This window comes from Apteryx rowi, unplaced genomic scaffold, assembly GCF_003343035.1.
Source record: "Apteryx rowi isolate R43461 unplaced genomic scaffold, aptRow1 scaffold_574, whole genome shotgun sequence".
In the NCBI taxonomy this organism is placed as follows: domain Eukaryota; kingdom Metazoa; phylum Chordata; class Aves; order Apterygiformes; family Apterygidae; genus Apteryx; species Apteryx rowi.
The window spans coordinates 370,167-394,255 of NW_020450843.1; the positions used below are offsets into that span (position 1 = coordinate 370,167).

Below are 24,089 nucleotides of genomic sequence, written 5' to 3' on the forward strand. Positions count from 1 at the left end.
AAAAAAAAAAAAAAAAAAAAAAAAAAGCTGCTGAATCACCAAAGAAAGCTGGGACTCTAGGAAAAAAAAGGTGTCAATGGTCTTGATTGAGCTTTCTGTTCACTTCTCAATACATTAGGTCTGGAACAAGTTTCTCAGTGCAAAATTTCTCTAATTGCCTGGAAAGCATTTAAGGAAAAATCTTTCTAATTAAAAACAGAGAACCGACAAGACATGAAAGCCATAGGGGTTGGGAGCGGCATGTGTTGACCTTATGAAGCTTCGCAGCAGAACTCTGCAGGGGCTGTTTAAACTGAGAGAGCACAATTTTAATTAAAGAGTCCTGAGGAACAGACAACTCAAAGGAGCAGGTCAGCTAGATTCCAAGAGGTCAATTCAAGCATAAGCAGAGGGAAGACAAGACTGGGGGTCAGTTTGCCTTCCTCTGGGAGAAATCAGCTGATAGCAGAGCATTCTCATGCTCTGTGTTTCTCAGCATACAAGCTAGCTGTCCCCTCTGGATGTTGCATGTCACTGATAAGTGTTTCAAGGAGAGAAGAAATCTTGTGAAGTCCCCCCCAGTTTCTTGACACTGGATCACATTCTAAAATAAACCCAACTGTATTTTTTTTTCCAATGCGTGGAATCCTAGATATGCTTATGCATACTTGTACGTAGAACTCTGCACCTCGCTAAGTTTTAAAAACAGTGGGAAATCCTGTACAAAAACACATCCAGTATATCACCAAACAGAAATACTCTTTGATTTTTTCTGTTTACTTTTCTTTACTTTTTGAGGAATTGTGTTATGTTACTATCACATCATTGCTGCTAGCCATTTCTACTTGCTGCTTGGAGAGAAAAGGGGGGGAAAAAATCTAGTCTCCAAACAAAAGGAGATATGAAGGGCAATGTAACCAGAAACCATGAGGTATAGCAGGGCTAACACAGAAAAATGTAATATAAAAGCTGCTGCACTTCCCCATGAAGAAATTACATTCCAATAATTCAAGAGGGTAAGGAATTAAGTAGGAACATGATATTTACAGCAATCTCCCAAGCGAAACAATAATTTTAGTGCACTTAAATTCATGTATATACAGGTCTGCATAGACACTGATCATTACACACGATCATTACTTCTAATCAAAAAGAGATTTCTCTCTTACTGGAGCTTCAAGAACTCATGGTTAGATGCGTCTGGTTGAATAAGGTGCATCTTCCAAGTCAAGGCATGTCTGTCTTAAGACGGACAAATAAAGCTGTAAATACCATAAGGAGAATTTCTCTCTGTTGAGCAGGAACAACTAGCAGCCAGATTAAGCAATCAATTCAATCATTTGTGAGGTACTAGAGATATAGGCTACTTTTCTAAAACCCCAAATAAATACTCAAAAGTGAAAAGGATTATTTTTGAGTTTGCATAAGCTTGAGAATTGCATTGTCTTATCATCTTTAATCTTATTCTCCCTTGCTTCGCCAAGCCAGGGTGCAAGCTTTGATGTAAGTACTCATTTATTATGTTGATCTATATCCTCACAGAGCTGGCATGTATACAGTTTGTCAGGGATACCCTCCACATATGGAAAGAGCTAAGAAACTGCCAGCACTCATTTTTAAGACAAAAATTCAAATCTGGAATGAAACAGAGGAAATGAGAGGGATGACTGGCAACAAACAMTTTTCTGGCAAAGCAATTAAAAAAAAAAAAGCACAGATAACATGGGGGACATAGAAGTCTGGAAGAAGAAGAAGAAGTCAGTGAATATAATACTTTTGATGAAGCAAGGTGAAAAATGGCTTGACAGTTCTATGCAGACACAAGTCAAAGACAGAACACTCGAGCACACAGCAATCCCTGCCCAGAGAGAAACCTGGAGAGCAAACTGGACCAGAAGAGCAGAATCTTGGTATAAAGGTAAACTGGGTATATTTTTCTCCTTTTCTGCACACAGAAATTCTGTTGAAATAAAATGCGAGTTTCACGAACAATTCTCCATTTACATGACATGGTACACCGAATGCAGAGAACTGAGGTCTCAAAAGCAGTGTATCAATGTTAACTGGAGCTATACTGCTTCTAATTCCAGAATCAGCAGGTTCTTTGTTGTATGATCTACTGCAAGGTATAGGATAACCATAAACAGAATTTCCTACAGGAYTAACACATCTCTTGCACGCAGTACTAGGTTTAAATTATCAAAATTGTATTGTCATAAAATGAGATGCTGTAGCCACTGACTCTCTCTGTAAATAGAGTTATGATTCCACGCATGCTTGTACAACTGTTCCCCTCCCCCCATACATACATGTGGTCTTGTATTTAACTGCAGTGCTCAGGAAGACAACAAAACTAATTTCTGCAATGATCCAGATTAGAAGATGCACCACCAGCCACTCTTCAAAAGAAAACTCCAAGTCAAAAGTCTCACTTGCTTTCAGCATCAGTTAGCTTAATTGTTTCCTATCATCAGRAGACTAATGCTGTAATTCAGATTGCTAATAATCTTGCTTCTGGTTTCTGCCATTTGTTGTAAAGCTCGAGTCCTTCCCATGTTCATCCAAAAGCAATGTGTTTCAAGGAAAGTAATGCAGGTCTAGCCTGTGCTCAAGAGTGGTATATGACCATCTTTCACCYACTGTGTTGCACAGGTTAGGTAGCATCTTCTTCTTGGTAAATTGAGTTTAGTGCCTGAGAGATCGCTGAATGTTCTCAGTTCTCTTATGCACAAGTGTAGCAGAAATATTTTTATTCCAGACAAATAAAGGAGAAGTTCCAGCAGGAACTTAATGCTTGTCTTGTGATGTATCAGGGACAAGAATTCCATAGCAAATACAACTGAAATGTATAAAATAAGGTTCTAGCATGTAATTTTCCACTTGAATTTTCCACTTGAAAACAAGAAAACACTTCTTTACTGTGAGGGTGGCTGAACATTGAAACAGGTTGCCCAGAGAGGTTGTGAAGTCTCCATCCTTGGAGATATTCAAAATCCAACTGGACACAGTCCTGGGCAACCTGCGCTAGCTGACCCTGCTTGAGCAGAAGCATTGGATCAGATGATCTCCAGGGGTCCCTTCCAACCCCAATTATTCTGTGATTCTGCCAGAGAACAAGAGAAATAGGACAAAGTGGCTGAAAATGTTGACAGCAAGTTCTCTAAAGTGATGGATTTCCACCTCTACTTAACGTAAAAGGAAATCATATATAAATAATTTATAAATACACAGGTAAACAATCATATTTGCTCAGACTAAGAAGTGTATAGACAGGGACTTTAAGGTCAGAAAAATGTGTCTTGAACTCTTTTAAGTCCACAACCAGAGTATAGCAACATCCACCTGAGCTTTTGTTCCTATGCTCCCCCTTGCCCTTCAAAATACCTTGGTGATCACATTTTCTTCCATGACCTGTTTCATATTCACACAAAACCACTAAAAATAAAAGAGAAGGAAGACATTATGTAGCCAAAACTTCCTGGCTCTTTGCGACAAATCCAGGTGTTTCATCATCTGTCTGAAGTGAGACGCTAGATAAGAGAAGACAAAGCCAGATGAGAATTTACATTGAAAGTGCAGCAGTGAGCACTTTCCATCAGATAGCTTCTCAATTTGTCAACGGTGTTCGCCAGTGACAGCTGCAGTTTTGGTGGATAACTTCTTCAGTGTTGTTTCTGAACTGTCACACAGAAATGTGTTCTAGGAAGCCACGTGATATTTTTCCTATGATCTGATCTCAAATCACATCTTCACTGCATGCTGGTTAGATTAGTACATTATAGTTTACCTGAAATTTCAAAAATACTAGTCCTGAACCAATATAACTGATTTAGAACATAACAACATACCACTTACTGACAAGAAGATTTTGCAGAGAGCATATCCAGTCACTTCAGTGGCAAATTATGGATTTTGTCGTGCCTAACTAGGATGCTCTAATTTCCAAGGATCTAAAATGATAGTGCCAGGGCAGAAAAYGTCAAAAAAAGTCATCGTCCTATTCATAGTTTTTGAAACTCTGTTCATCATGAGCAGAAGTCTTGCAAAGCTTGGCCAGAAGGCCAGGATTTATCTGTATTTAGAGAAAGGTTTTAATTTTCCCTGCAACAAGARGTGAGCCTGAATAGCCTGAAACAATGAGGCTCACAGTCAAGTAAAAAACACTTTAAAACTCACATTTGTACAGCAATATCCAGTATATTTACTTAGAATACTAATTAAAAACTAAAACAAAACATAATTTTAGTTGCATGTAGTTACATGAGTTTATTTTGAGTTCTGGCCGGTTATCCAATACCTAACATGCARTATAAGATTGCAGCATAAGAATAGTTAAACAAAATAGTACTGCGCTAAATAGCTTTTTTTTTGACATAGGAGCCTTTTCCTTGTGGGTGGGGTTGGGAAAGAGGCCACACTGTTGTCAGTGTTCCCCCTTCCATGGCCATCAGTGTCCTGCAGTGTCATCTAGGAGATATGCCAGGACTGGCTCAGGCACAGCTGGGTTGCCAGCATCCATCACCTGCAGCCAGACACCACTATATGCTTTGCCTCCTCCATAGCTCCCAGACAAAACACTTGGTACCTCAGCTGCCTTATGTTCTCAGCACCTGTTCCCATCATACTTCACATCCCAAATTCTAACCATCTCCAGGTCTGCTACCCCCAATCACATCGGCTGACCTCCCAGCATGTTTTTTTCCTTTTCATCCCCATGCACAGGCCCACAAATACCCTCTCTTTGAACTGTTGGTGCCTGACATGCTGTTCTGTACTGGAAGGAGCACTGACAACAAGGTGCTCCTATGCCAGTTTATGCTGTGAGCATTTTTAGATATTYCGTAAGCTCCTGTGATGGTGTCTCCCTATTAATAACAATAGCACATTAGAAGGTGGTGTGCAATGTCAGTATTTGTACTGCATTTATAGACTAGCTAACAATTTTGGTGCCAAAGTAACAGGACAGAAACAGATGCTGGAAAACTCACCTCCATTTTTCCCCACTGTTCGGAAACATCTCCAAAAGGTCCGAAGAAAAGATGCCCTGTTATGAGGGGTAGCTTGGACAAAGCTGAATTCACGGAACAAAACGTGTGTTCCTTGACGAACACTGTTAAAACTGTGGAGRTAAAGTCAAAAGAAAAGAACGTTAGAAAGCTGAACCAATGTCAATGTTCAGGGGCCAGCTGGAATGGTCACAAGAAAAAACACTGGCAGTTACATTTCATGAAACCAAATCTCTAAACTTTATTACAGCTTATATCCATCTGTTCTCTAGAGAAGCCTATTTGCAAAAACCACCCACTGAAACTTAATTACAGGAATTAGGGGTTTGTAAAAGTCCAATTCATTCTGAAGGATCCCAGCAAGGSATGTCCAAGAGCCACTTAAAGTTTTGAGACCAATCCATTGGCAAATGGCTGGCCAAGAGTTAACTGTTGTTTATCTGACCAGAAGATGCCCTTCTTTTTAGTGCATTTGGGACTTCATTGCTATTCTCACCATAGTTTTCCCTGAAGCCACAATAACAACAAAAAATCCTCCTTAACAGAAGTTTCAAGATTTTCATTTCTAGGTTACTGAAACTTGACTGTTTTGGATGTATAAAATCTATTTTAGTTTTCATGAAAAGCAGATTGATGCTTCACTAAACAACGCTTGCACTAGTGCTGAAAAGGGAACGTTTCTACATTCCATTTTGACAATAAATGCTGGCCATTATGATGAATAGCCAATTTGATTTTCCCATTCTTGTATTTTAGAACAAATTTCTCAAATTTGCATTCTAAGCACTTTGGGCTAATGCTCATTGTTATAGTAAACTTTTATTTTCAATTAAAAAAATAAAGGTTTCTCTGAAGTGTAAGAAGCTCTCCTTTGGGCACAGTGAAGCTCAACATGCAAGAACAATAGAAATGCAAATACAAACATTATATACCAAAGGTACAATGACAGGATTGCCTTAAAGCTGGATTTTGTGCATTTCACTCTGCATCTTGCAAGTGGGACAAAGCTTTTAAACACTCCAGAGAGATCATTAAAGATATTCACTTGGGACAGCAGCTTAACTCTCTCCCACAGCAGACAGTTAATGAAAAGATCCAAGTTTATCTTTCATCACAGCAGACCCTCTCCATAGGTAGCATCTCCACAACAGACAAAATCCAGTGGCAATTGGGAGCCCCCTTGGTATGCAATTTTAAAATCATCTCCTGATTTATAACTAGTTTAAATCACTTTTTTATCCTTCACAGTATAGAAAAGGGTTTCATTTGAGAGGATCATACTAGAGTTAAACGAGATTAAAAAGTCATGCAACACTAGCAAAAATAAATAAATAAATAAAAATTAAAAGAGTTCAATTTTTCAGATAAGTCTCACAATATTTGCTCTTTTTTTTTCTTAATGCCCTGTCTCTCAACGACATACAAATAAATGGATTTTTTTTTTCATGCGTTGAGAGTTAAAATGCAGAACACCATTTCTAGTCCTCCTAACCAGAAGAAAATGCAACTTAATTAACAGAAGTACAAACGGTCACATTAATATTAAGTCATACTTGTGGTTTTTGAGTCCTGGAATTAGGAATACTCTTTCTGTGAACATTATGGACAAATATATTATTTCATATTTTTGAAGCCTTATTCAGGCACCAACACTGTACAATACAGAGGAAAGCACAGCCATTGTCCCAAGATATTAAAAAAATAAATAAATCATATGCCTGATCAAAACATGCCAAAATTAGAGGAAAGGGCTCCCTCAACTATGGTTGTAAATTGAAAGTATTCATCACAAAGTGCTGCAGCTCTCTGCTTTAGAGTGAACTGTATACAGGGTGAGGGAAAGTAGCTTGCTTAAGGACCCGCTAGACGACTGTGACAAAGCTGGAAATGGCATTTCAGATCTTCTCATCCCAAACCATAGCCTGCAAGACATTTTTCTTTTCCTGTTTGCATTGTTTTGCTGATGGAGACTGATGGAGAAAAGAGAGATATGAATGAAAAAACAATACAAAAGGAGAGGAAGGTTTTCAGAAAAATGACACATATAAAAAGAGATGTTTAGGAAGAGAAACAAGAGAAACAAGCAAGGGCACAGTTGTATAGAGCCCAGAGGGAATGAGAAAGAATACTCATGGAAGTTTTAATCTGAGAAAGAAATGGGGAGAGCTAGCTGCAAAACGATACAACTAAATGCACCAAGTTATACTGTTCAGAACCAGAGTACATGCAAAATCTGGTAGCAGATCCTGGCACAGCTATAATGGAAAGGTCCAGACATGAAGGTAACATACTATTAATTCACAGCAGACAGCCCAACTATATTACTCCTTAGGCCTAATAAGTGAGACCTCAAGCCACTTGCCTTTTCAGCATGTGATGGCTCTAAACCCAGCAGGCAGAAGGGTATGATATCATTTGTTGTTGCTTACTCAGTTAAAAGAGTGGGTGTATATGTTGGAACATTAGCATGCCTGGATGTGCTGACAGCCAAGTGCCGTCAGCTAGTTGAGTAAAAGAGGTACAATATTTCTTTTATTCCCAATCCTTACAATAAGATTTTAACTATACAATAGGAGAATTTTACTCCAAAAGCTCAAGTCTGCAACCACAGCAATCAGAATTTTGTATCCCTGTTAAGATGCCACTTTTCAGAGATCCTACTTTATAAATTCAGTTTTTTCAGTTGTGAATGCACAGCTCAAAAGAAACAGCCATTTCCTGCAGTGCAGGATGGAGCTATCCAGCAGCCTACCAACATATCAACAGATCTATCTGCAGGCAGGGTCAAGATCACTACTGGAGACAAGAACAGTTATATCCCACTATACGTTTTGAAACTTTCTTATAATGGGTAGATGGCAGCAAAAATCTTGGCCACTTTTTCCTTAACAAGGGCCCAGACATGAAGTTGTTGTTGATGTGGCAAGTAGTAACAACTGCCTGCAGGTAAATCCTTTGGAAAGGAAAAGGAATCGTGACAACCAAATGCTGTTGCCGTTATTCCAACACAACCAACACATTAGTTATGATTTTATATACTTGTGAACAGATGTTTCTTCCAGTCTCTCTTGAACACAGAAATAAAACAAGTTGCAGTCCCAGAGGACTGGCTTAAGTAACCAAGATATCAACAGCAGGGCAACAAACTTAGCTCAGACATTCTCAGGTAGTTTAACAGCTGCTAAAATTCTTCCCTTAGGACAGTTCAGCCTTCCTTCCCTGTGCCCTCCTCTCACTGGACAGCTCAAAGCCTTAGGAGAGTTAGGTGGCCATAGCTCATCAGCACATTTTCAGGAGGAAACAGACTTATGAACAACCTAGGGTATCTCAACAAGTTCTGATTTTATCCTCCAGCACTTAGACGGGGGGTTGTGAACCTAGAAGCAGAAGTAGGGAAAATAAGAACTTTTTACTTATTTGTTTTACTCCTACTTCTCCCCTTCTAGGTATTTAGTGTAGCTATCTGCAGGTTCCTTCTGGAAGAAGGCTTATAACAACTTTACAGGTTTCAAAGTCTCCAGTTGCAGGCCTAACAACAACTAAAGGTTATCTCGGCCCTCTACATTACCAGTAAGTAGAGTAAGCAAATTAGCACATTAATGAAAGTTACTGGTGACATGATTTTATTTGGCTTGCTGAAACTGAGATTAGAAATTGAACTGAATGTTCATTAGTTCACTGCAAAAACATTTCGCACAAGAATTGTTACACAGCTGGACACTCCATTAGTAAAACAGCTTTTCCCACTAGAGAAAGGAGAGGGAAGAAAAATAAATCAAGGCTCTTGCTCAACTAGAAGATCTAGAGAGACCTTTGCAGTAGGCACTTCCAAGATGTATACTTTTTCGCTCCTTTAAGTACCCCACAGCAGCCAAACCACAGAAAAAAAAATCTCTTAAGATGCCACTGCTGAGAAAGATGCGTCTTGCAGTACACCCTACATCTGTGGGATGGCACGTGCACATTGGAGGAAGAAACAAGGTTTGGAAGGAGACTGTGATAAAACAGCCCCAGCTCTCAGAACTGGCTATGCTGGGAACTCTAGCACTCAGGTGCTGCTTCTCTGAATACAGCTGCTTTCAGCAAGCCTTTGTCTTTTGTGTAATTACATTTCRGCAACTTGCCAGAGTTCAGAAACTTTCAAGCACTCTTTTCAAACCTTTGGACTTCTAAATAGATTGTAAAAGTCCCAGGATGCTATGGTAACATCCCAATAGAAACCCACTACAGTAGTTCGCCTCTGCCTGCTGAACTCAGGCAAAGCCAAATATGCCCAGTGCAGAGAGAACCCCATGTCCCCGAGAACGATAGAGGAGCTTGCCAGGACCCTGCTGGCCCCCTAGCAGGTGCCACCTTTGGTTACCAATGCAAACAGCTGAATGAGTTCACAGGACCCCTCCTCTACTAAATGGAAAGCAAGGAACAAGGACTGTTATTCCTTAACTTACAGCATACTGCATTCATTTTCACTGAGAGTATGATGAAGAAAAACTCACTTCTCTGAAAGTTTATACTACTCCCTACTTTTACACTCAGTTACACAGGAGTCTAAGTCATTAAAACAAAACTGAGTGTCTTAAGTGAAAATAAGGTAGTCTTAAGCACAAAGTTGCCATCAGAAGTTATGTCCAGACTGACTGAAACATCTGTAGAGAGAAACAGTGCTGAGGACCTGATGTTCACACTACATGTACTTCAGGGTTTGTTTTTTCCTGAAACACACCTGGGACTCACTCTAGTCTGGTCCCATGGACTGAATGCTCATTTGCAGTTGGAATACATCTTCCAGTTTAGCTTCATCTGAAAGGGACCCAAGTCCCAAGCTCCAAGACTGCTTCATGATGTGAACCGAAGCATGGTAAGTGGGGATAATCAGGAGTATTAGGATTAGTGACTATAGTACCATAGTGACTATAGTACAATGGGTAACAAAGAACTTGCTCTAGCAAAAGAAAATACTGGGATTCAAAAGGCTTTAAAACTTAGGCAATTTCTGTTGTTAAATAACTCATCCACACACAAAGCATTCTCAAGAGAACAATCATACTTACCCTAAGGCTATGTATGCTCTAAAATAACACAGCAAGGCTTACCTTGCTTGCAGCAGCAGGATAAGACCCAAGAGAGAATACTGTTAAAACTGTATACCCCATTGAGAACAAAAATCTCAGTTTCACTTCTTTCTGTGATGAATAAGTCATTGCCACAAGAGTGTAGTTTAATTTAAGGTCACTATTCTTCACCTATTTGTAAAAGCGTACTAGACTACCTGCAATATTCAGACAAATTCTTGGACTGTTTTCTTAGTTATCACTATTGGAAGGCAGCTGTAGGAACATTAGCACTCTTCGATACAAAACTGAAGTATTAAATGCTTTTAAAAATTCCACTGTTATTAACATTTGGGACAATAAAGCCAGCCTCAGGAAAAATATTTTCTTCTAATGAAATTAACAATGCTTTTTAGGTGCTTCCACTGAAATGTGTTAGCAGTGTTAAAATGAAACAGATGCTGAAAGTAATTTCTGATGATTGGCTTTAAGGAGAAATCTTTTTTTAACAACTGGGCAGATAGGAAATCATTAACACTCAACATTTTAGCAAGGCTGGATGATACAATACTGCAAAGACAGAGACTGGATTTTTAAGAGATCCTTTCTGTCTCACCCACTCAAGATTATTTCAGCTTACAGGTGTGGGAAAGAGGGAAAGGAGTGACACAAATGCTCATGATTTATTTTCAGGCTTCTTCATATAGGCTCAGGAACCTTTGTATTCATGGCAGAATTAATACAGGTGGTGGAGAGATTATCCCAAGCACTGTTTGAAAGGAAATGAACCACAGCACCTGTGACACAGCTCAGAGAAGGCACTGAACCAGCTTCCTTATGTTGCTTTGTAGCAAATCAAACCCTCTGAGGCCAGGCTACAGATTCTGGAGAAGGAAAGGATTAAGAGTTGCTGTGCTTGCTCTTTATTACCCGGAATCCCTTTATCTTTCTGAGACTCCCCCTCCCTTGATTTTTCCTACACTAGGTGAGTAATTTAACACCTTGAGCTTTCAAATCAAAGGCTAAAATGACCTTACTGTGTTGAATTATTAGCCTAGGATTAAAAAAAAAAGGGGGGGGAACCTCTAAAAACAGAGGCCTTTTGATCAGAACAGCATACTGCCATTTGCTGTAACTCAAGCTGGCCATTCTTATACAGCAGGAATTAAGGACTCCCCCTGCCAGGCAGGGCCCTATTAAAACACAATAGCTGTTTGAAAAGACTAAGCAAGCTGATATGGATATAATAGGCCACACGTTGGGGCCTCTTTCTACTCTGAAATAAAGCAGCTTCTTAGAGTTATAGCTGGGAAGTCTAGTATTCAGGAAGATGGGAAGGGTGTACAATAGAAGATGGTAAATAGCCGTGCAGAAACCCTTGAAGGTGCTTAAGGGAAAAGTAGAGGCCTTCAGAGATAAGCAGTTACCAAGGWCTAGCTCTTTCAGTCTGGTCAGGTGCTACTTCAGACTACATGGTGTTTCAGTGAGTCTAGAAAGCTCTTGCTGATATTAACAGAGATTTAGTTTTTAGTTAAAAAAACAACAACAACAACAACAAAAACACACACACACCGCCACAATGCGTTGCCCACCACAGAGATGGCTGCAGGAATACAATTGTAACTGCTTTTATGGAGATCACTGCAAGTTGCTTCCCAGCTTCCCTCAAAAACCCTTACATATTTTTTTTCCAAACCTAATAAAAATCCATCATTAYGCTACACAAAGGAAGCTGCTAATACTTCAGTAAGGTATTTAGTATTTGTTCAAACTATTGGTCCAACTGGACATCGGGGGAGAAGAAGGAAATTCCCTTATTGTGCTGCTCTGTAACCGTCAGTAAGCTGAGGGCCTGGGACATCCAAGTTCTCAATAAGCATCACTAACAAGCCGCCATGATTTCCATTCTTTGCCTTTCTTCATTAACAAATGGAGATATTTTTTGCTCTCCCTGTCACACTGTAGAATTCACTCACTAGCTGCAAGATGCTAAAGAAACTATGTTGGGAACCCTGGAGGGGTGGTGGGAGAGCAGGGAGAAATACACTGTTAAAAATACAGGCGACAAGGTAGCATTTGGATTTTCCCTAGTCTTCTCCAACAACTCTGGAAGTAGCTATGGAATCGCATCACCCGAGTTGGATTTTGACACCAAAATGTCAATGTCCGTTGAAAGAGGAGCTTGAATCTGAAAATGACTGAATAATTGTACCCATCCACCTTTTACTGTGAGAATCAAAGCGTAATGCTGAATAGAGGCAAACTGGCTTCTCAGAAAGGTGAGGCCAGAGTATAACCATGAGTAATGCCCTGTGTGCTGCATTCTGAATGTAGTCTCCAATATCTCTTATTGTAAGACAGTCCCATGGTTTATAAATTAGCCACTTTTTATTTAGTTTAAAAGGTAGTAGTACAACCACATCATGACTGTGATGATCCAGGCACTACTGAAATATTATTTAATGACCACTCCAAAGGGATTCAATACTGAATGGTTCTGCCATGCATCTAGCTCCCATATTTGCTTTTCTGGGTCTTTGCTTAGAGGGGAGAATTTCACAAGAAAAAAAAAAGTACAGCTAGTATTCTCTCACCTGTTCAGTTGCCCTGGCAAGAACTATAGCACATCAAAGATTGAGAAGCCTCAAGTATTTCCGTCATGGCAACAAATGAATATTGCCAAAATTCCTTAATATAAATGAAGCTTCATCATTTGATGTTAGTGCTAACTCTGCATTTAGAGATTACTTAGCTAAACCACTTTATGCCCACTACAACTGCTTGGCAATACTGTTGTTGGCCAGCTACAATTTGTCCAATTAATTTGAAGATATGCAATAGGATTAATTTTGCAGGACATGAGATTACTGCAGGACTCCGAGGCCAATATATTCTGAAATCGGTATGGTTTCAATACTACATAGCATAGGCTCTTTGGAGGCTATCTAGTTCCTAGAAACTGGGGTATGGAAGGGAGAGCTAAAGCCAAGGAAGCTAAGTTAAAAGATCTCATTTTTCAGGCAAGCCAGAACTACAGGACATTTTAGTTGTTTGCTGTTCATGGGGATGCAGAGACAGTTATGGGAGCTTTCCTGTAAAGGATAAGAGATCCCACATGGAATCTTATCACATCCCATTCCCGCAGGTATTTGCTGATTTTTTTTTTACAGCTTTGCACATCCAAGTTTAGGAGAAATTCTGCATTTTTTGGCCCTGTGCACATCGGAATGCATGTATTCTTAGCGAGGTAATTAGGAACGCTCAAGATTTGCTGTGACACCACAATATTTTACAGTCTAAGAATGAATACAGAACTCTTTCCAACACCAAAAAACCAAGAAAACCTCAATTCTGTCTTTAGGTCATTCTGGGAAAAGTGAACTGTTCCTCAAACATACACTACATAGAATCTAATCTAATGTAGAATCCTATAAGTTTAGATAAATAGAAAAAATAGCCAAGCATTCTTCTAAAATTCATCTGCTCTATGCATACAACAGATTAGACACAGGTCTCTACAGCACCCCAAATACTTCATTAAAACTAGCAATAAACCAAAGGAGTTAGTAATACAGAGAAAGGTGTAGCTAAATGCTGAAGCTATCATGTATTCAACAGCAGTTCTCTTATAGTTGGAGACACTGACAACTTTATTAGAGAAGAAATAGTATATTCCAAAAACTTTTCTTCTAGAAAAGGGTAAAACTATGCTTTTCAATTCTTTAAAAAATATACAATAAGAAGAGAATACCAGTGCCTACCAAGTTTCCTACATTACTATGTTTTTCCAAAGTTGTTATTTGCTAGTGTATTTTTACCAAATTCAGGGTGCTACTGTCACATCACTAAAACAGTTGTCTTCAGAACATATACAGAAGCTGCAGGAAATCAAATCCTTATGGTATGTGACCAAGCATGAAAAGAGATTTCTGTTTTATATACATGTTGCAGATTTCATGCAAAAGACTGTAAATAGTCCTACTACACCTGTTATGGGCATGCCACTATTTACTTTTTTGATTTTTACCTATGTATTCCAACACAGAGCGACTCAGCAAGTCCAGATAAGTGGTTTTCCAGAACGATGGGGAAGGATGCTTGTTAAACTGATATCAGCATCGAATACTGCTGTTTCGCATTATGGCAAGCTCCACTCCAGACCTCCCCTCAGCGGAAGACAGACAATGTAAGATAGCTGCAGTTCCCTAATTCTGACTTGAGGCCCTTTCACTTCTGCAACACTGCAACTAAAGCACAGCAGAGGTTTTTGATCAGGGAAAGGGAAGTAACTGCCAAATACCACAGATATTAAAAGCCAGTAAGACAGTTGGAGAGGATAAAATGAAACAAAAGACCCTGCAGCATCCCAAAGGGGACATGATGATCACCTATGAAATACCTAATTGATGAAATAAGTTATGGCAAGATAACCACAAAAAGCATACATATAAGAGGCTCCTTAAAGATGTTTTTAGGAAAGGCAATGACTTGCATATCTGTTTTGTTGTACTGCCAAAGGCAGACAGCGGGGGTGGACTAGGGAGTAGAAAAACTGTATCACAGACAGCACATACCAAGAAAAATTACTTCTCTAATACCTTCTAATCTAGAACAAAGTGATCGATTTTCAACAAGCTATAAGATTTTGTCCTTTTTCCCCTCTCCCTAAATTATTCAGATACATTTCAAACGTGTAAATTTATTCTTGAAACAAGAACGTCACAAAAGTTTGATTTTAACTCCCAGCTGGGATCACGTATACATATCCAAGTTTCTATTAGTAACACTTTAACAACTATGATGGAAAACAATAAAAAATTGGAAGCATATATGGAGTTATACTACAGTTATGAAGCAAAGCTAGTTAGGGTATAGTACATTCAACCCCAGCCCATAGAAAGAGCACAAATACACTTAACTGAGATACTTATACTCAAAACACTTATACCATTTGCCAGGTTTCTAGTTCTTGGAACACTTCAAACATCTGTTTTGCAGTTTTATTAGCTATCAACACTGTCTATATGCAATTGACTTTAATGATCATTAAGGGAAGCTCAACTTCAGGGCAAACGTGTTGCCTTTCAACATTCAATGTTGTATGTAGTTGGATATATCTGTACTCCTGCTTACAAGATTTCCTATAAGGTAGTCAGTCCATTTCTGTTTGCACCTATTCTGACACAGACCACAAATATTTAATTTCTATGATGTAAAGGAATAGGAGAGAAGCAGGAAGACTGCACTGGTACACGAGCAAATACGTGTTAGAAACATCACAGTCTGACCGCACTGCACACAACAGTTGTGATTGCCTGTCTTCAAAAGATCAAGAAGATAGTGTAGCTCAAGTCAGTGTACCTGGAAATGAAGGGTGATTCACAGAGAACTATCCCCATAAGGTGTTAATATCAAGTGCAAACATTCATATGTAATAGCAAGTTCTCTAGATTTTTCTCTCACCAAAATGGTATTTTAAGTTTTCTGAGTGGAGTATATTAGAGCATGAAGCATCAATGGTAACTGCTTTCTTCCATTTTCAGTTCTATTGCAAATGCTCTCCTTTAGCTACAAACTTGATGAATTTGTCCTGCTTCTCAAAACACCTTTTTACCCCCGCCTTATTTCATTCTGAGGGTTTGGATGCATGCGAGGGTGCACTCACCTGTAAGATCCTTGAATATGTAGGAAAGAAACATTACATTTGCCAAAACATTGGCAACATGTACAATCTACAGTGGGAATCACTGTGTTATTTCTATTAATATATGCATTTTTTCCAGCTGTTTACTCAACAGCAGTCATCCTGATCAGCATATTTGTCAGGCTACGACTTGTTACAATATTTGTTACAAAGAAACAACTCTGGGAAAAATCAGGCATTCATAGACCCTGTCTGTCAGATGAAGATATCAATGCAGTTTCTGCTGTCAAGCAATTCTATAACAAAAGCATCTCAGTTCAGATAGCAGATCTATAGGCTCTGGACTAAATTCACATAATTTTAATCACAAAGTGAACCAAGTTATCAAGGTCCCCAAATCTTCCATGGATCTTCACACCAAATGCACACCCCAAATACAGTAGACAGGGTTTATTGAAATCCCCTTTCTAATATGTGTTGGAGTTATAATTACAAGGAAAAGGGATTTTCCCCATTCTGAAAAATCTCTGCAGAGGTAATAAATGGACTTTAACAGAAAGGCTTTAACTCCATGAGCCACACATTTGTAAGTGTAGAAATATGCARCTATTAATAGGTTCCCCAGAACGATTTCTCACCAAATGCAGTACTGAAAAATCCATCTGTTCTGTGGAAACAGACTTTGGAAATGTCTCTCTCATATATTAGCTGCAAAATCTTCTACTCCTCAGAGATCTTGGCACGAATGCTGTGTCTCAGTGCATATATTCATTCTCTTTCCACTGATAACTGAAGAGTGAAGGAGAGGCAGACGGCACTCTTATGCAGAGCCCTAGGGAGCAGGGAATCCCAAGTAAGAGCCTGTCAAGAATCAGCAGCATATTATCCCAGCTGAGATTTTCAGCCAAAAGGGCTTTTTCACAGCTAAGTCATTGACAGCAGCAACTTCACACCTGTCACATGGCTCACTGCAGTCTTGCATTGAGTGTGATAACTTTGTCATTTCTTCACCAGAGTGGAAGAGATGCAGGAGCCTTGGGAGTTTTCGAGGAACACAGGGAATACTGGCTTTGTAATTACTCAGAAGATTATATTAGTGAGAATATGAAACTTGCTGCAAGAATCTGAATTTTTTTTCCTTCCCAGAGGCTATTGCATTTCTCAAAAAAAAAAAAAAGTCACAGAAGGGGTTTTTTTTTTTTTTTTTTTTAAATCCAGTCTTACTGAGAAATTCTAATGATGCCCCCAGTCAGGTTTCACCTCTCAAAAAGAGAATCTGGTAGAGCCAACTGAAGCCCTAAGGAGTCTCTCACTACTGTTTTTGCTGTTCATACTGCAATTGTACCAAGCATGGATACAATGTTCTACAATGCCAGGTGCTGTAAAGTACATGCAGAACAGTTTAATCTGCCTTGAAGACCTTACACTATCCTTGCAAACGAGACAGAACGAGTAATTGTGAAAAGGGGAAAGATGCAGTGCAGATGACAGCAAGATGACGATGATAAGGAAAAAAAAAAAAGGCAGGAAAAAAGGGGGATCTTAAAGATGTCTTAAAGAGGAGGACATTGTTTCCACTACAGATTTATTTAGGTAACATCATGTAAAAGTACAGGACTGAACAAGCTGAAAGTTTTTATGGTAACATAGCTGGTGTCACTGCTATTGCCAGAAGAACCCAAGAGAACAGTACTAAAGAAAGCAGCAGAAATGTAGAGTAAGGCAGAACTGTGAGGAATTTAGAAGAGAAGAAGTTTCAGTTTCACATGAGAAGAAGGAAAACAGTGAAAGACCTAAAGAAGGTGTAACAGATCAACAAGACCGGAAGATTAATTAGGCAACTGAGATGACCATTTCTACCCTTGCAACAAACCTTCAGGAAACCCTTCTATAATGTACACCTTTACTCTTGTTTGCAGGTCATTCGATTCATATGTGCTTTTCCCTCTCAAGTATTATAGTGCATCTAGGATATTGGGATATCATTGTTGTCCCTAAGGACTGCATTGAACAAATTGTTCCAGCTAATCCAGGGAGTAGGAGAAAACGAGGGACTTCCATGTACTGTAAGTTAATACTTCTCACCATGATAGTATCTATATAGCACTGGCAGTCCTGTTACTTTGAACAAAGAAAATATTCCTTTGTGTAAAACAGTGCTCTACAGCAGGGCAGACTTGGAATCTCCATGTCCTGCCCTGYGCTCCTGAAAGCCTGTGCCAATCACACAACAGACTTAAAAGCAGCATCCAACCCCCCACCCCAAAACAAACACACACATCACAGACACCTTCTGATAAGTATATCAACACTGTCATCAGACAACATATCAGCGCACACAAGATCCAGCAGAGGCACTTCAAGTCAAACCCAGCTGAAGCATCCTTTACAGAAAAGGGGAAATCACAAACATCAATTTGCAGAGCCCGGTGGAAGTAGCAATGCCTCTGCAAGCTAACGGCAGGATGCAAGCCTTTCTCAATCATGCTCCAGCTGGCAGGTAGACAGGGAGACGTTTCACCAGAAATGAAGAAAAACAAGGTGTCTTGAGTGCCTTCTTTCTGTGTCTCCAGTTCACTTGCATTTCCTTTATCAAACAGACTTTAAAAGTGATAGGGAGAAGAGCTCCCTGTCAAAGGTCAGTCATCACTGGTTAATATTTCTGAGCCTTTCAAAGACTCTTGAACAGAGTAGGGTGCCTACCTGCTAGTTGGGAGAGAAATTTGCAAGCAAGGGTTAGCACAGAAGAAAAGCAAAAATTACTAATAGGATGTGTCTTGATCAAAAAAARAGTTTTTGCTGCTTCTTCCAGCTGAGGTGAAATAAACACACAGCCTCCCTTTAAGATCCCAGAAAATACAAAGCAGGATACTATGCACTTTCTCTCTGCGTGATCAAACGCATTAGCATGGGGGCCCTGTTTTTCTTCAGTACAGGAAAGATCAGGAAAACAGGATGATAAATAATGTATAGGAGGAACATGTCCCTTTAAGATGTGTTGGCACATAAGTCAGGCTGGAAGAAATAAAGCAGCATTAGTCTGTAATTATATGGAGGCTTTCAAGAAAGAGTCTGCATTTCATGGAGACTCTAAAGCAGACCAGAGGTTTCTGGGATTTATAATGAACAAATACCAGTAGCATTTCAGCAAATCTRTAAAATCAAGACTAGTCCTAAGAGAGGCATAATTTTACTCTTTTAGCTAAAAGATGTGAATTAATTGGCAGAAGGGTGACTGAGCCCTATTCCTGTAAGAGTCAGGAGTGAGTCAGATGAGGGGAGTCTCAAGGAACTTTCAAGATTGAAAGCAGATGTGRACATCTGCTTTCCCACATGGGAAAAATTAACAACGGAATAAAGAGGGAGAAAAAATATTCTCAAAGACTAAGAAATATTCTGGAACGAGAGCTGTAGAGATGAAGCTCAGCCTTCTGCAATCAGCAATTCCAGCGCTAGGCTGTGGATAGCAGTGGAATACATACCCAATTTAATCTGCCAAACTAGAAACCAGCCACTGCCTACAAAACACTTACTGCTTGATCTGTACGCAGCCACATGCTCATATAGTTTCCAATTCTGAAATCTTACTCAAATAAAGATCAAACCCTACATACACTGCATATTTTCTTAATAATAGTTATCCATAAAATAGTCACTATAATTGTCATAAGGACATGAAGTGACTTATGGTGAGGTGGGGCGTTGTGATTGTTGATGGAAAGAACACGACTGCTCTTCGCTGATGAATTCAGGACAGGTCCATGGAATACCACTCTACTGAAAAGTGTACCCTGAAAAGAGTTTGGAGAATATCTAACATTCCTCCTTGACACACTAACCTGATTCTTTTCTGCAGAGTTACAGAAATCGATGTCTTATCCCACATACTTTTTTTTTTTTTTTTTTAATCACTTGTTTGGGCCTACCTGATAGCTTTTTAAACCCTGAGCTTGGTCTCTAATTCTCTAAGTGAATATAAGTAGGGAAAGCACAGTGTGAAAAATGGGACACCCTAATACCAAGTCCCTTCATCTGAAATCATTCCAGCATACTTCAAAATGAGCACATGCCAATCCTCTCACCTAGAATAACCTGCGACAAGGAAAATACTGGGAGAGTACACACAATCCTTTTGGAATCTCACAAGTTGAGATTAAAACTAAAAATCAAGATCAAGCTGATTTGCTTGGCAGAGCAATTCAACACAAGGGTAGCCTCCAAAGCCTAGCCTGAGCAAATGCTGACAGCTGGGGGGATGAATAAAATTCCACAGGGCAGGGAGAGCTCACGGCTAAGTCTAGGAGCCAGAACGAATGGCATTTTCATAATAGGAAACTTCCTGTTTTGATTATATCTACATCCAAATTTCTGATAATTTATTCTCTGCTTTAAAGAAAGACTCCCATATTTCGTATGTTAAGAGTTTCACAGCTCTCAAAATTACTAAGCCTGTTTGTGCTTTGGAACAGGGACACCGTTTCATCTGCTAAACTCCAGCCATACCATTAAAAAAAAAGAAAAATGGACAGTGACAAGTTCTGCATTGTTCACAGAGAAGACAAACACTGAGTATCTTCCTGTCTTTCAAGAAACTGGAAGCTCCATGCAATGTTATTATGGAAATTCACTTCTTCATTTGAAAATAACTAGGAAAAACACCATCTCCAGTGTCTAAGTCAATTGGAGCAGTGTTCTATGGTGACTTTATATTTATAATAATAAATATTGACAGTTTTGTTTGTTATAATGACCAGGAATTATTGTTTATTCTTTCAAAGGTAGAAGAGAAATAGAAGGAGTAAAGAGGGTGGTCGTCAGATCACGATGAAGAAATACTGTAGAGAAGTATTGCGAGCAGTTTCAAAAAGTGTGGAAGACTTCTTTGTTCACCATTTAATTTTTAAAGTATATATGATCAGAAGTTTAGAAAAGGCCCTGAGGCGTCAGCTTGAAAGTAGGTGCAAACCAAATCTGGCCTGGAGAGATGCCTGAATGACAATTTCAGCTGGGTATTTCAGAGCCACCTTGCCTTCAACTCTGCCAAGCAAATCTGGTGGGTGGATGGAGGTCATTATAGTCACCCKCTTTATCTTTCCTGAGCTCTTGTTTACTGAGGATTTTTCAGTTGCTTAATCTCAGAACTACTTCCCATGGAAAGTCACCTATATCAGATGGAGTATTATGATTCCCAATCACATCAAGTGCACAGGCTGTACCTTCATTTGACCCCAGTACCTAAAATCAGTGCTTAATTTTCCACAACTCTCATTTAGCAGTGACTACCACCACCGCAACTTGCACACAACATGGAGGTATACTGCTCATTGATTTGCATAATCAATGTTTCATTCCTGATACAAGATTTTTTTTTTTACTTTGGGTGTCTATAGAGAGGGAATGCACCTTGAGAGTTTGAACCACCTTACAAACAGAAAAAAAATTCAATCTTCTTATAAAATCCATGCAGTACCAAGTATTGCTGTCTTCTAAAATAGATTTATGAGATCTTTTAAAGTGAGTATTCATTCAGTAGTTATGCTGAGTTACAGAAAAAGGTTAATAGTAAAACAAAACAACTTTGATATGCTGTTCAATTCCTCTTGTAAAATTGTCTTTATTCAGTGAGCCACTGTCTGAGTCGTTCAGATTTTGTAATATGGATGATTCACTCCAAGTGGAAGTTAAAAGTACTTTGTTGAGAGCAAAAAAAAGGTACTACCAGGAAACCATCTTTTCCTGTTACAATGTCATCTACTTAAAAGATCTGTTATTCAAACAGGTGTAGCAAGACGGCTTATCTCCTCTTCCCAGCATGGTCAAAACCACACAGCTCTTGATTAGCTTGTTATTCTGTCTCAAAACAAATTTGCTTTAAGAATCCCCACTCAGTCTTACTATAGTATTTACTTTAGCTACTCATTTACTAGTGAAAAATATCAGTTGTTTACTAGTTTAAAATGTGTGGAGGCAGGAAAATATAATGCAAACTGTCCAGTCAGCTGTCACTCAAGTTAACAAGTTAGATCTCATTTGGATATTAGATAGACAGCTAAGAAGAGAAACAAAAAAGAAAAAAAAAAACTCTTCTGTAGTCAGCTGAAGGAGAAAGGTAATCCCATGCTTCAAGATCCTCTTCCCCTGCTGTAGTACAGAGGTTGTTGTGAAATTCTCTGCACATTGATTTGCCTCAGGAGAAGTTAGCAGGAAAGAAAGCAAAGATTTTCAGATGGGCATCAAAAAATATACTGAAACATATACCCACTGCAAACACACCCATTACCGATAGAGTTTTAACGCAGTTGCCTGGAAGAGTTTTAAGCACTGTACAAGATAAGTTAGCAAAACATGCAGCAAACAGCTGAGTCAACATCAACAACATTGAAGACCGGTACACAGTTCTTCCCCCAAACATCTTTCCAAATTAATAGGAAGAAGTTATCTGTGCTAGCCATTGTTAGGTATATTATTTAAGAACACATGCAGGTTATAAGGGAGGAAGAGGGGTCCTATTAAAGCATTCAATAGGATAACAAGCATAGAAGGAGACAAAACGGTTCAAATTCATACTCAGAATGTTAGCCTGATTAAACTAAGCAGAATTTGGTCTTCCTTATACTTTCTGAAAGCTCTGTTGCCCAAAGTGACGGCTTTGCATGAGTGTTTGTAACAGGAGAGGAACTGAACTGTAGGAAACCCATGCATGTTTCTGAAACATACTCAGGCAGCCCTTGGCTAACCTAGTGAAATCCAGCATTCACAATATAATCAGCATGTGTCCAGCTCCATTCTCCATGTACCCTGCCTGTTTTCAAAAATCTCCCTCAGGCTGGCCCTATTGGCAGTGTCCTGATGTACTTACTATTCAGTGAAGAACCTGGCAATGCCATACTGACTAATATCTTCTCTGTTCTCCAGTAGCTGGCTCACTGCATCCTCCATGTATGTGAGGACATGTCTTTGAGCTGCAAATAAAAGACAGTAAGAGACAGAAATTAGAATACAAGGGGCCTGCAAAGCCCAGAGCCAGGCCAGGCTATTTGAGCATGCCTTTACACAAGCAGCCAACCAGCATTTGCTCTTTCAGTCAAAGAGCAGAGGTTTCATTCTCCCAGATATGGATAGTAAAACTCCTGAGCTAATTCTTGCTTTTTATCCCAGCTACACAGAGTTAGTCATTAACAGTGCTAACCTTTTTTCAAATCTCCTGAGATTCTGGAAGTGAAGGAGGAAGAAAAGCGCTTGTGAGACCGCCTTTCTGGAAATGCATATTTAAGAGAAGTTTTGAATTGCAGTCATCTTTGCTATACAGCTCGTCAATGCTGTATCAGTGGGGTTGTTGCAGAGTTTAARGTGTTCCCTTCCCTTCCCTCCATACTGAAGTCAAGTAGCTCTAAGGCTGTTCTGTAAAGCTTTTTTCTAAAGGTCAAAATAAAAGTACATCTGTTTCAACACAAGCATCAGCGAGTGGCAGTTGGGGAGCAGGTTTCAATGCCAAAAGATATTCATATTGCTCAACAGTCAGTCTCAGATAACTGCCTAAACAGGACATAAGGAAGTTTCAGAAGTGGTAGATCTGCCAGCGCCTAACCAAAGAATGACACTCACTTATAAGARGACTTCTGAGTAAAGACAGTTTGGTACAACACTTACACCATTTCACCGCTTCCACAGGGGGCAGGCTCTATATAAGTCAAGCATTTACCAGAGAGGAAACAGTGCAGCTTTGCCACTGAGCCCCTTTGATGTTTTTGGCTAGAAACCAACTCAGAGCAACAAAGACCCGAGTGTGAGGTGATGCACCAACTAGCAAGCAGTAGACTTTCCAAAACTACAAGTTCAACAATCAGAAGACAAGTCACAACAAACCCAGGAAAATCGTTCCTAACCTGGAAAGCACACAAACCCTGTTCCCAAAGCACACACCTCCATCCTAAACACGTATGCTTCTGCACCTTTGCAAGTAGTGTCGTGTCCTAAAAGGAGCAGGAGAAAACCCTCGGGGGATATAGGGAAGGCAAAAGCTGTTCTCACTCCTTGCCAATCTGTTCCAGACTTGGCAGCATCATGCCCTCATCAGTAACTGGTCAACCTCAGATCCACATCAATATTCATCAAATCATTTTAATTTGTGCTTAATATCCTGGTAAGCGTCAGGCCTGTGCCACTTGATACACAGCATGGAAGTCCCTTTCATCTTAGTGTGGGGCAGGTGGACTTCAAGAGAGGTCCGGAAATTATTATTCCCAGTGGATACAATGATTAAAAGTTCATATGAACATTGATTGCTATCAGGGGATTTCTTTGCCTAGAACACTTTTCAGGACAATGGTAAAATTGGTTAAGCACACCCTGGAAAATACCTTGCAGCTGATAGCAAAATGGTAAGCCAAAGGTTCAAAGATATTGTCT

General features: G+C 39.4%; 1 protein-coding gene across 1 annotated transcript in view; it reads right to left on the bottom strand.

The window, feature by feature from the left end:
• The window catches only part of CUNH11orf49 (chromosome unknown C11orf49 homolog), an 85,692-nt gene that overhangs the window by 52,090 nt on the left and 9,513 nt on the right, over positions 1-24,089 (bottom strand). The window contains exons 2-3 of the mRNA XM_026082383.1: positions 22,540-22,642; positions 4,968-5,098 (exon numbers count right to left, since the gene is read on the bottom strand). Of these exons, the coding sequence (XP_025938168.1) occupies positions 4,968-5,098; positions 22,540-22,642 (234 nt within the window). The remainder of the gene's footprint in view (positions 1-4,967; positions 5,099-22,539; positions 22,643-24,089) is intronic.